The sequence below is a fragment of the Engystomops pustulosus genome, chromosome 4 (assembly GCF_040894005.1).
Source record: "Engystomops pustulosus chromosome 4, aEngPut4.maternal, whole genome shotgun sequence".
NCBI classification, from domain to species: domain Eukaryota; kingdom Metazoa; phylum Chordata; class Amphibia; order Anura; family Leptodactylidae; genus Engystomops; species Engystomops pustulosus.
The window spans coordinates 218,827,733-218,841,751 of record NC_092414.1 but is presented as its reverse complement, the minus strand read 5'-3'; the positions used below and the strand labels follow the sequence as shown (position 1 = coordinate 218,841,751).

The 14,019-nt window shown below is 42.7% G+C and overlaps 1 protein-coding gene across 1 annotated transcript in view; it reads right to left on the bottom strand.

Moving 5' to 3' along the window:
- LOC140128619 (olfactory receptor 1J4-like) overlaps nucleotides 1-14,019 on the bottom strand; it is a 42,482-nt gene that overhangs the window by 9,161 nt on the left and 19,302 nt on the right. Inside the window, exon 2 of the mRNA XM_072150318.1 lies at nucleotides 5,057-5,127. Coding sequence (XP_072006419.1) covers nucleotides 5,057-5,127 — 71 coding nt within the window. The remainder of the gene's footprint in view (nucleotides 1-5,056; nucleotides 5,128-14,019) is intronic.

Here is a 14,019-nt window from a genome sequence, read left to right as displayed (position 1 = left end):
AGATAATACAGACATTACATACACTGCAGACACTAGTACAGATAATACAGACATTACATACACTGCAGACACTAGTACAGATAATACAGACATTACATACACTGCAGACGCTAGTACAGATAATACAGACATTACATACACTGCACACACTAGAACATATAATACAGAAACTACATACACTACAGAAACTAGTACAGATAATACAGGCATTACATACACTGCAGACACTAGTACAGATAATACAGACATTACATATACTGCAGACACTAGTACAGATAATACATACATTAAATACACTGCAGACACTAGTAGAGAAAATACAGACCTTACATACACTGCAGACACTAGAACAGATAATACAGACACTACATACACTGCAGACAATAGAACAGATAATACAGACATTACATACACTGCATACACTAGAACAGATAATACAGACATTACATACACTGCAGACACTAGTACAGATAATACAGACATTACATACACTGCAGACACTAGTACAGATAATACAGACATTACATACACTGCAGACACTAGTACAGATAATACAGACATTAGATTCTCTGCAGACAGGAGCTGCAGACTCTATTTACAGTTCATCACCTTCTATTTACAAAACATTCTGCAGAATCCTGAGCTCAGAGCAAGAGAGAAGAGAACTTTGCAGAATTTTGCAGATTCTACAGACAAGTGTCCCCCATAAATTCTGCACAGTATCACCAGTTTGTCTGAGGGGGATACTGTGCAGAATTACAGGGGTGCAGCAGGAGACCAGCACTGGGGGATCCCTTCGAGGAGAAGCCCCTGCTGAGGAGGTCACTGGGTGTCACACACCTGGGTGCTGCTGTGAGTGTTATCTTCATTCTGGGCTGTGGGAGAAGCAGAGAGGAGCTTGTAGCAGGATTACATGTAACTGCCTGAATCTAACATTTTGCCTAATCTGCGCCAAAATTGCGCCTGAACTGTGTTAAAGTAAAGTAATTAATAAGAGGCATTCCTGCTTTTGTGCATAGGGGTTATGAGACCTTGGTTCCTGATCTAAAAGACATAGCCGGCACTCAGGGTAATGGTAAAGAGTTTGACTATTGAATACTGTAGTTCAGAAGGACTATATAATATCATCTTTGGTAGGAAGTTATTGGAGCCAGCAGTTTTTTTTACATCTAACTCTGTTGCTTGTCTAAAGAAACTTGGTATGAAAGGGGCTGCCTTACAAGTTAGCTAAGAGGCAATGGGCCACATTTATCACTTTTGTGCACCTAAGTGTAGTAGTTGTGCCAGAAGTTGCACAGTGGCGCCAGAATTATCACAAGCTACAACCATCTGTGATAAGGTAATTTCCTGCCTCTTATTAATCACTTTACTATAACACAGTTTAGGCGCAATTTTGGCACAGTTAAGGCGTAATGTTAGATTCTGGCACCTACATGTCATCCTGCTACAAGCTCCTCTCTGCTTCTCCCACAGCCCAGAATGAAGATAACACTCACAGCAGCACCCAGGTGTGTGACACCCTGCACCCAGTGACCTCCTCAGCAGCACCCAGGTGTGTGACACCCTGCACCCAGTGACCTCCTCAGCAGGGGCTTCTCCTGGAGGGAATCCCCCAGTGCTGGTCTCCTGCTGCACCCCTGTAATTCTGCACAGTATCGCCCTCAGACACCAGTGTGATCATTGTGCTACACGGGGGACACATGTTTGTACTATTTGCAAAATTCGCCAAACTTCTCTCTGAGCTGAAGATTCTGCTGAATATTTTGTAAATAGAAGTTGATGAACTGTAAACAGAGTCTGCAGCTCCTGTCTGTAATGTCTGTATTATCTGTACTAGTGTCTGCAAAGTATCTCATATCTGTATTATCTGTACTAGTGTCTGTAGTGTTTGCAGTGTATGTAATTTCTGTACTAGTGTCTGCAGTGTATGTAATATCTGTATTATCTAGTGTGTTTAGTGTCTTTATTATCTGTACTAGTGTCTGTAGTGGCTGTAGTGTCCTTATTATCTGTACTAGTGTCTGTAGTGTCCTTATTATCTGTACTAGTGTCTGTAGTGTCCTTATTATCTGTACTAGTGTCTGTAGTGTCTGGCTGAGCTCTGCTGCTGGGAATGTGCTGCTCTGCAAAGGGGCTCAGTGTTACTTCTCGGCATGGCACCTTCGGGCTGGAGTGTTTTTGCGCCCGTTTTTGCGCCTAAATGAAAAGTTGCGATTGATGAATATCATTAGGCACAACAAACCATCTGGATTGGTAAGATAGATGAGGGAAACCGGGTTATTTTTGCTGTGCGCTTAGTTGGGCATTTAGTCGCAAAAGTGGCGCAAAAATGGTGCGCCTGAATGAAATGCTGCAAAAACAACAGAAAAAAACTGTGATACATGTGGCCCCATGTTGTCAATAGCTGTAAGTCTCCACACAGCTGCAGAGGTGGCCTTATACGGCAGTCCCCGGGTTACGTACAAGATAGGGTCCGGAGGTTTGTTCTTAAGTTGAATTTGTATGTAAGTCAAAACTGTATATTTTATCATTGTAGATGCAGAAAAAAAAAATTTTGGCCCCAGTGCCAATTGGAGTTTAAACATTTTTTGCTGTAATGGGACCAAGGATTATCAATAAAGCTTCATTACAGACACCTTACAGCTGATCATTGCAGCCTCGGACTATAGTAACATCCAGAGAGGTCACCAGAGGTCAGAGGGGTCTGTCTGTAACTATAGGTTGTCTGTAAGTCGGGTGTCCTTAAAGGAAACCTACCACTTGTAGTGGCAGGTTTCCGATGGCAATACCGGGCACCAGCTCAGGGTGAGGTCAGGGTGAGCTGGTGCCGGAGCTTATTTTAGTTAGTGTTTTAAACCGCGGTATCGCGGTTTAAAACACTTTTTAAACTTTATAGCCGGCGCAGGGAGGTATGCGCTCGGCGCTTACCGTGCATGCGGCTACATAGGAAGTGAATGAGAGCCGCGCGCATGGTAAGCGCCGAGCGCGTACCTGCCTGCGCCGGCTATAAAGTTTAAAAAGTGTTTTAAACCGCGATACCGCGGTTTAAAACACTAACTAAAATAAGCTCCGGCACCAGCTCACCCTGAGCTGGTGCCCGGTATTGCCATCGGAAACCTGCCACTTCAAGTGGTAGGTTTCCTTTAAGTAGGGAACTGCCTGTATATGTCAAAGTCTCCATAATTGGGATAGACAGGGGTGTGAAAAGGCCGGTGGGTCACTGGTTGTAACTTGGGAGGGGGAATGTTTTCCCAGCATTTTGGGCTTGTTTCATTTATCTTACTGTGTGATTTTATCTTGCTTTGTAGTTGGTGGTTTTTTTGCCACTTTGCACAACCGATGAAATCTCAGCTCTCTAACCTAAAAGGGTGCAAAAACACACCGGTCCTGAAATTGCTTACAGAAAAGCAATGTTATTTTTTTTTCAATTTGTACCTAATAAGGCTCAAAAATAAATCTGCATCTGACAAGGTGGCAAAAGCACAAAGAAAAATAAGGTGCAAAAAATAGACTCAGTAAAAAGAAGTCAGGGAAGATGAAGGATCCATATATATATGTGAGAGATAGATATGAGATACATGTGAGATAGGTAGAGATGTGATGGATTGATATATATGATAGGTAGATGAATAGATGGATAGATTGATAGATGTGTGATGGATGGATTGAAAGATGAATAGAAAGATATGAGATAGATAGATATGTGATAGATAAATAGATAGGAGATAGATAGATAGACATATAGGAGATATATATATAATGGATAGATAGATATGACCCCACAATGCTCAACCTACATAACAGGTATATTTCTCTATGCAGACATGGAGGGACTTGACTCATTCTTAGAACCGTGGGGCACATTTACTTTCCTGTCCAACAGAGTTCCCCAAAAGTGCACATCTGCCGTAATTCACTAAGATCATGCGCCCCATATCCTGCATGTGTCGCTTCCCCGCTCAGGTCCCTGGAGTTCACCTTTTTCTTCCTGTTGCATGTAAGTGCTTGATCTTGTGACTCAATTTGAAAGTTAAATCCTGAGCTTAGTCCGAATCAGTCGGAACGTCCGATGGCACTCTCCTAATTTGTGCTGCATGGAAGCAGCGAAGCTGCGCCAAAAACAATTGTGTGTGACACAATCCCAGTGCAGACCCCTGTTAAATACCTGTCACATCTGTGCAATTCCCCCAAAAAGCCCCATTGTGTTGCATTAGCTTTAGAATTAACAGGGTGAAACATTTTTTAAAATAAAAGTCTATAATGGAAGTCACAAAAAAGTGAGGTGAGTGACGGCGGGGGAGGGGGCACTTACCTCTGTAGAGATCTATCACACAGGTTCTTGGTCTTTGTAGTTTCTCTCTTGCCTTGTGTTCACACTGTTATTCTCATGGACGGAGTTTGCAGAATAATTTTCAGCATGAGAAGAATCACTTTACAAGTCACTGCTTCTGCCATAAAGTGAAGACACAAGACCGGTGTGTACAGAGCCCAAGACCACGGAATAAGCCCCAGTGATTAGAGGGAAAAAGAGTCAAGAAAAAGATCAGTTACAACACAAAAATATTCACAACAGCAAATATCCGGCCAGCGTGTACATGAGAAGGGAGGAGCGTGGCACACATCTTATGTAATGGCCCCACATTTATTAAAGCGTTTGCACCAGTTTTCTGTCTGACTTTGCACGGAACATAACGTGGAAGCTGCTTGTACATGTATTTATAAAGTAACTGCGCCAGTTTCGTGTCGCAGAAAACAAAAAATGCAGGGGGCGCCAGGTTCATGAAGACCCGGCGCCACAAATCCTGAATCTGGCGCCTCCTTCTCTGCTCTGGAAACTCATTTTCACCGAGGGCCACATCAGCCTTGTGGTTGAGGATGCTGATACAGAAGATGAACGCTCCTCATTTTCCCCCTCCCCATAGAAATATTATCAGTGTCGTCAGTAGTCAGGGATGCAAAACTGGTGCAGCAGCTGATTGATGTATTAAGGATGGACCATAGACGGGGGAGTAGAAGGGAAATTAGTAGGGGGGTGTAAAGACCAAGGAGAACTTACCGAATATCGGTGGGATAATTCTGGATGTAGGGGATTCTTTAGAGATGCAGGTGGCAAGAGGCTACAAAAACCTGAATATAAAGAGGAAAGGGACAGAATAAAACATAAATCCAACACAGTTACACAAGAATTTACATTTTTAACCCCTCAAGACCGTCCAACGAAAAACTGTGAATCAGTGTATGAAGAGGGTTCAAGGACTGAGCTCACTCCATAAAGAGTAGATATCAGCTATGCATTATACAGCAGACACCTGCTGTAAGGGGGTTTCACACAAACATGTGCAGCTCGTGTAAACGGGCCTCATGATGGAATGATCCGAAAAGCTCCAGAGCAGTGGATGGGAGTCCCAGCATTATATAGAAATATCGGGACGTTCCCTCTTTTGCCTGAACATCCCTGACGAGACTGTGTTAGCGGTTAATGTAACAGTCACCTACAGCTCTGCTAATTGGTGGCATTGATAGTTGAGGTCCTGTAATATCTAATAGTTAAAGTATAATCTTTAATGTTTGAGTGATCAGACCCCTTCGGGTTAAAGCACATTAGAGGGCCTGAAATAATAGTAGAAAAAAATTGGATTGCACATTGAAAGCCATAAAAACTAAGCCAACAAGAAAATGTAGCAACTGTGTTCTTTTGGCAATTCTACCACATTTGGGATTTTTTTTTATCTTCCCAGTACATAGGGCAGACTATTACATGGTGCCACTAGGAAGTAAGGCCTCATATTATAAGCTTAAATTTAAATTGGTAGATTAGCCAGTAAAGGGTTAAAGAAAACCACAGCCGGTATGACAGGCTAGTTAGTTGTATAATTACCGGGAGTAGGACTTGATGGTCTACTGTGGTTTATGCTGTGGGGAGATTCTGAAGAATCAGTAGAGGGAGTGACTCTTAGATGAAAGTTTTCAGAAGATCATTTTAGACTTGTATAAGGGTCGTATCTAGAGATCTGATAGTAGAGTAATTATAGCAGAGAGATAGCGAGGGGCTCAGGCAAGAGAAGACTCAACATGCAAGAAATTTAGAGATGGTGGGGACAGGACACAAGCAGAAACACATGTAAGACAACCTGTATAGAGAAGAAGGAGAGAGAGGCCATTTGTGTCATGACGTTGACCAGTGACTTACCTCTTCTGCCATGTGTCCCATGATTTATGGGAACTTTCATGGTGCACATTTCCTTATTTTATATCAGTTGTAACAAAGGCAAGAATATAATTGTGTTACTTTCTTACTGTAACTGCGCCAAATACTCAGAAGACTTGTTCTATAATCAGCCGGAGACCTGAGGGAACGTTCACCAGTCTACAACAGAAACGGGAGGACAATTTCCCATTACTCACACAGTAAAGTCACTTAGAAAGTTTTTCATGTACAATGATGTAGTTTAGATATCCATAAAACCCATCATATGCCCACTTACCATGGTTGCCAAACTTTTTAAGTGCTACCACAGGATCTAAATAAGAGGTATCAGCAATTTTACCTGCTCATATGTGTTTCAGAAAAGTTTTTTCAGTAAAACGTATGCAGTAATATGTGGATCAGAAAAAACTTTATTGACAGTGAAAAGCACACACTGATGAATGAAGCAGAAAAGTTTAAATGTCATACATTAGAGAGCACAAATACTTGCATCGGAAAAGATTTGATGTCAGTAAATAGTCCAAACAATCATGATCTATGATCACATATTCAAAGACCTGCTCTACTCCCGGTGCGTTGGCCTCCCAGAACGCCTTTCTTCTCCCAGATGCAAAGGAAATGGACAAAGATGAGGTCCGCACTCTCTGTTGCTTGAACCGAAAATTTATTCATGGAAAACAGCAGTTACAAATATGGATAAACTCTGAAGTCGTAGATAGCCAGTAGATGTCAATAAATAGCTCAAGTTTATATGCTTAAAGTTTTGTTGTCAGTAAAAGTTGAGCAATATTACGTGAATTAGAAAATTTTGGTTACCAGTAAAAAGTAAGCAGTAATAAGTTAATCGGAAAGATTTTGTTGTTAGCGAAAAGAGATTGATATGTTCTTCAAAAAAGTTCTTTAGCAGTCAAAAGAATGCAGTAACATGTGAATAAGAAAAGTTTTGTTGCAGTGAAAAGAGCACATGCATACATGGAAAAGTTTTATTGTCAGTAAAAAGTGTGCAGTTACACATGAATCATAAAACTTTGCTTGTCAGTAAAAAGTATGCAGTGATAAGTAAATCAGACAAGTTTTAATGTCAGTGAAAAGCACGCACTAATATGTGAATAAAAAAGCTTTGTTGTCACAAAGTAGCAAACACAATTACGTGCATCAGAAAAGCTTTGCTGTCAGTGAAAAGTGCACACTTATATGTGAATCAGACAAGCTTTTTCCAGTACAAAGTATGCATTAATATGTGAATCAGAAAAACTTTATTGACAGTGAAAAGCACACACATCAGAAAAGTTTTGTTGTCATACACTAGAAACCACAATTGCGTCCATTGGAAAAGCCTTGATGTCAGTGAATAGCACAAATTTATATGCTCAAAGTTTTGTTGTCAGTAAAAGTTGTGCAATATTACGTGCATTACAAAATGTTGGTTGCCAGTAAAAAGCACTCAGTAACATGTGAATCAGAAAAGTTTTGACAGTGAAAAGAGCACATGCATACATGGAAACATTTTATTGTCCATAAAAAGTGTGCATTTTTATGTGAATCAGAAAATTTTGCTTGCCAGTAAAAAGTTTGCAGTAAGAAGTAAATCAGAAAAGTTTAATTGTCAGTGAAAAGCACGCACTAATATGTGAATCACACACAGTAGCGAACACAATTACATGTGTCAGAAAAGCTGTGTTGTCAGTGAAAAGTGCACACTTATATGTGAATCAGAAAAGTTTTGTTTTCAGTGAAAAGTTCACAGTTGTACATGATGCAGAAAAGTTTGGTTGTCAGTAAATGGTGTGCAGTAATACATGATTCAGAAAATTTTGGTCACCATTAAAAAGTAATCTGTAATAAGTGAATTCGAAAAGTTTTGTTGATAGTGAAAAGCGCACACTTATATGGAATTCAGAAAAATGAGACAAATAATTTTGCTTTTCAGCAAAAAGTGTGCAGTAATAAGTTAATAAGAAAAGTTTTGTTGTCAGTTAGGAGCGCACACTTATACATAACCAGAAAAGTTTTGTTGTCAGGGAACAGTACACATTTATATGTGCTTCAGCAAAGTTTTTTGTCAGTAAAAAGCATGCACTAATATGTGAATCAAAAAAGTTTTATTGCCAGTAAATTGTGTGCAGTTATACGTGGATCAGAAAATTTTTCTTGTCATTAAGAATTATGTGGTAATAAGTAAATCAAGATTCTGTTGTCAGTGAAAAGCCCACACTAATCCATTAATCAGTAAAATAAGTTGTCACAGGATAGTGCACACGATTACTTGCACCAGAACAGTAGTGTTGTCACAGAGTAGAGCAAAAAAATTGTGCATTAGAAAAGTAGTGTTGTAGTAAAATAGCGCACATGAATACTTGCATCGCAAAAGTAGCGTTGTCACAGAATAAAGCACACAATTACGTGCATAAGAAAATGGCGCACATGAATATGTGTATCAGTGAAAATCACACAGGAACGCATGAATAAGAAAACTTTTATAGCGCACACTGCTGCATAGTTGATAATATTTCGGTTATCTCTAATGGCGTCCAGTAATACCTTAATTGTATGATTGAATGTCTTGTACTGCAGGTTCATCAAAGTGAGGAAAGCAGGAATTATGGGCCAGTGACGTTGCTGTGGTGCTTCTGTTTCTGGTGGTGATGGAGCTGGTGCTGCAGGGAGATGATGAGTTCTGTCTCTGCATGGTCCATGTTCCTCAGGGGCAAGAAGGCACCAGGGCATGTGGGGTGTAGTGGTAGGCCCCAATACATTGCACAAAGTTGAGGCATTAGTTACATGGCAAACATTCCCTGCCATGTGATTATCTTCGCCATGATCATCCTCAGTTAGAAGTGCAGTGTCCTCCACCTCACTCCAATTGAAAGTAGCAAAGCCATTTCATCCACAAGTCATGGAGCTGTCCGTCATGCTGTATGATAATTCTCCTAGCAGGGTATCTTTGACCCATCCACCTGCCCCTGCTCCAGACATAGGGGCTTATTTACTAAGGGTCCGCAGTTGCACTTTCGTCAGATTTTCTGACATTTTTGCGCCGCTGTGACAGGTATTTAACAGGGGATTGTGTTGCACGAGATCGGATTTTGGCACAACTGCGCTGCTTTCATGCAACAGAAAATCCGATCCAACTGATTCGGACTGAGTGCAGGATTTTAAAAAAAACTTTCAAATTGTGTCGCTAGTCAATGCACTTTCATGCACCAGGAAGAAGAAAGTGAACTCCGGGGACCTGAGCGGGGAAGCAACACATGCAGGATATTGGGTGCACGATCTTAGTGACTCCCCGCACAGCGCATTATACATGGACAATGCACTTACATGCACCAGGAAGAAGAAGGTGAACTCCGGGGACCTGAGTGGGGAAGCGACACATGCAGGATATCAGGCGCAGGATCTTAGTGACTCCCCGCACAGCGCATTATACACGGACAATGCACTTACATGCACCAGGAAGAAGAAGGTGAACTCCGGGGACCTGAGCGGGGAAGCGACACATGCAGGATATCGGGAGCACGATCTTAGTGACTCCCCGCACAGCACATTATACACGGACAATGCACTTACATGCACCAGGAAGAAGAAGGTGAACTCCGGGGACCTGAGTGGGGAAGCGACACATGCAGGATATCGGGCGCACAATCTTAGTGAATTGCGCAGGGTGCATTATCGTCGGACAATGCACTTTCAGGGAACTCCTCCGGAATAGTAAGTAAATGTGCCCTATAGAGTTGCATGATTCCCAAGAACTATTAGTGGACGATGAGGGTGTGGGTCATCTATGATGCTGTGATGCTGATAAAATATAACTGCCGATGACTTGGCTTTCTATGATATGCAGCTAGAGAAGAAGGGCAGTGGTGAGGGCTTGGTGGTGGAAGAAGCAATGTGTGATGAGAAGGTCCTAGACCTGGCGTGGGTAGTAGGCAGTAATACCTCAGATGAAGAGGTGGTGGCCAGGAAGCCATAGGCAGTTGTCAGAACAAGCAGAAGGGAATCAAGCTGCTGTAATCTGCCCGTAGCCATTTTGTTGACTACTACTGCCTGTGCCCATAGATCCAGGAAACAATGTCCATCCAACAGGGTGTCTGTAGCATGGCTCCCTGAATGCAGAAGACAGAACACATGTCTTTTGCGGTCCATAAATCATGGCTAAAGCCATTTTCCAGCTTTCCAGTACTTTGCATGGAATACTAAATGGTGCCATTTAAATTTCCAATTTTACCCTGCAGATAACAAGCCCCTACACATCTCTGCTAACAAAACATAAAAAATGTATGCTTCAAGAAAAAGGTCCTGGATGGGTTCATTTGAAAACTGAAAGAAAAAACTATGGGGTCATTTACTAAGGGCCCGATTTGCGTTTTCCCAACGTGTTACCCGAATATTTCTGATTTGCGCCGATTTTCCCTGAATTGCCCCGGGTTTTGGCGCATCGGCGCTGGCATGCACGCAACGGAAATCGGGGGGGGGGGGGGGTGCGTGGCCGAACGAAAACCCGACGGATTCAGAAAAACCGCCGCATTTAAAACTCAAAATCTGTCGCGGAGCTTGCACTTATCTTCACTCAGCCCGAGCCGGTGAACACCAGCGCGTTCCGATGCTTTTCAACGCAGCAGCGCCACCTGGTGGACAGCAGAGGAACTACCTTAATAAATCCCGGCCGGACCCGAATCCACCGCAGAGAACGCGCCGCTGGATCGTGAATGGACCGGGTAAGTAAATCTGCCCCTATATATCACTCCACATCTTTTTGTAAATTTAACACCAAAAAATCAACAACTATGGGCCACATGTATCACTCGTTTTTTCTGTTGTTTTTGTACCGTTTCATTCAGGCGCACCATTTTTGCGCCATTTTTGCGACTAAATACCAAACTAGCCGCGCAGCAAAAATAACCAGCTTTCCCTCATCTACCAATCCAGATGTTTTGCTGCGCCTAATGATATTCATCACTTGCAACGTTTTCATTTAGGCCCAAAAACGGGCGCAAAAACACTCCAGCCCGAAGGTGGCGTTAACTGAGAAGAAAGCACTGAGCCCCTTTGCAGAACAGCTCATTTCTAGCAGCAGAGCTCAGCCAGAAACTGCAGACACTAGTACATATAATACAGACATTAGATACACTGCAGACACTAGTACAGACATTACAGACACTACAGACAGGAGCTGCAGACTCTATTTACAGTTCATCACCTTCTATTTACAAAACATTCTGCAAAACCCTGAGCTCAGAGTAACACAGAAGAGAACTTTGCAGAATGTTGCAGATACTACATACAAGTGTCCCCCATGTAATTCTGCACAGTATCACCAGTGTGTCTGAGGGGGATACTGTGCAGAATTACAGGGGTGCAGCAGGAGACCAGCACTGGGGGATCCCCTCCAGGAGAAGCCCCTGCTGAGGAGGTCACTGGGTGCTGGGGGTCACACACCTGGGTGCTGCTGTGAGTGTTATCTTCATTCTGGGCTGTGGGAGAAGCAGAGAGGAGCTTGTAGCAGGATGACATGTAAGTGCCTGAATCTAACATTGCGCCGAAACTGCGCCAAAATTGCGCCTAAACTGTGTTAAAGTAAAGTGATTAATAAGAGGCAGGAAATTTCCTTATCACAATTGGTGATAATTCTGGCAAACCAGTGCGCCAGAATTTAAGTGCAACTACTAGACTTAGGCGCACAAAAGTGATAAATGTGGCCCTATGTGTCATGAGGAAACGTTAAACGTAAAACTCAACTGTCTGGAGGAAAGACCACACACCTCCCGGGAGCTGTGGACTGGGATCCATGAGCAGACAGATGAGTGGTTACTGCTACTGAACCTTAAGATAATGTAGGGCAACAACTGGAACCTTGTAGAAGCTTTGAGCCAAGACAATTTGACCCATGTCCCATGTAATGTGCATATGCTCGACTTTGCGGTAAAAAGGTACCCGGCCAAATATACAGACCTGCAGAGCTGCTGCTTAAGGTGTGTGCTATGTGGTCACATTTTTGGCCTTCTCACCCTGCTGCTCTGTACTGCGGAGAACTTTGATCTGCCCACCCACTGCCTCATATGTGATGTACCAACTAGGTGGAATTCCACTTTACATGTGCTCCACAGGGTGTATCAGCAGCAGAAGGCAATGGTGGAATTCCGGTTTCAGAACGCCCAGGTGAGTCGATGTAGTGACAAGCAGCACGGGCCACCCTCCTGCTAGGGCATGTAGCAATACGGAAATATAATCACGGTCCAGCCAGGTTCCCGACAGCATAGAACTTTTATTTGGTTGCATCATAACCACTCCATGAAACAATTCTTTGTAGCCAACGCGTTTCAAGCGGTACACCCGCCCTTACTCATGACAAATATAATATGCTTGTACCGCTTGAAACGTGTTGACTACAAAGAATTGTTTCATGGAGTGGTTATGATGTAACCAAATAAAAGGTTGAATGCCTGCTCGCATGTGACTGACAGTAGCTTCTGCCTGGAGGACCTCTTCGACAGATCTGTAGTTGCCTGTTGATTGGTTTATCCGAGCTGTAAAGCAGGAGAGAGTCGATGGCAGTAATATAACTACGTTTCAGGAAAAATAAGGACCCAGAGCCTTTTTCAGGACCATTCCAAGTCAGTTTGTTATCTGAAGAACCCACCAATTCCTATCGGCTTGGCTCAGATGTAAGTTGAGTAGATGTAGAAGACCACTTAAAAACAAACAATTCCCTTCCTTTCACTTATACATCTGCAAGACAAAGCAACTTTTCTTCCACTGAATTTCCCTTTGGAAGACTGTGGAGTCAAGTAACTGGTTAAGTATGTACTGTAAATTGCAATAACTGAGGGGGACTGTGAGCCCCAAATTACTATATTTCAAAGAACAATTACAAGTTGGCACACGATGCACTGTACTTTGCTGTATACTGCATTTCCACAAACAATTAGGAACTTGCATAGTATACACTGTGTCTTTCTATGAATGAGGTGAAAGTTAACTCTAGGTAACAGAGTAACGTTAAACCTAATATACCGTTTTTCTACAAACAATTTACATTGATGAACAATCAAGGTTTTCCTGAAGTTCCAATCAAATTCCACTTTCTGAATTGGTTTAATCATCTCTATAGATGATCGGTTCAATCATCTTGTGCCTTTGAACGAATGCAGTTAAGGGTCCAGGTTTCAGTAGGCCCCTGAGCGACAGAGCCTCAGTGGGCCCCTTTGCAGTGAACTCACATGGTGGCAGTAAAAATTCAGAAAATAAAACAGTCTCCTGTTCCCTACTCCCTAGTTTATCATCCCAAACAGCCCCCTTGTGATTATTTTATATGAAGTCCACCTCAACCTTTATGGATTCATTAGATACAGCCCCCATCACCCCCATGGATTCCTTATGTGGGCCCCTTAGAAGGTCTGGGCCCCGGCACCTGTTCTGTTATGCCCTGTGCTGGTGCCGGCCCTGGTCCCAAATCTCACACAACCAGTTGTTGAGTTCTCGAGAACTCATAGGAAAATAGCCAGGGGTCCACTTAAGCTCCAACCTTTTAGTAGTGACAGGTGTGATCGCCACCAGGTATTGGACTTGTAGACCAGATCTGATCTGTCAGAGATTTCTGCTATGGTCTCCCCTGGAAAAAATATACTTCACGTGCCTGTCCAGCCTGTCAGAAAAGGCATAATAAATCTCCCACATTGGGGCACATTTACTAAGGGTCCGAATCGCTTTTTTTTTGTCGGGTTTTCCGAAAATTACCGGTTTGCGCCGAATTGCCCCAGGTTTTTGGCGCACGCAATCAGATTGTGCCGCTTTGACGCCGGCATGCATGTGGC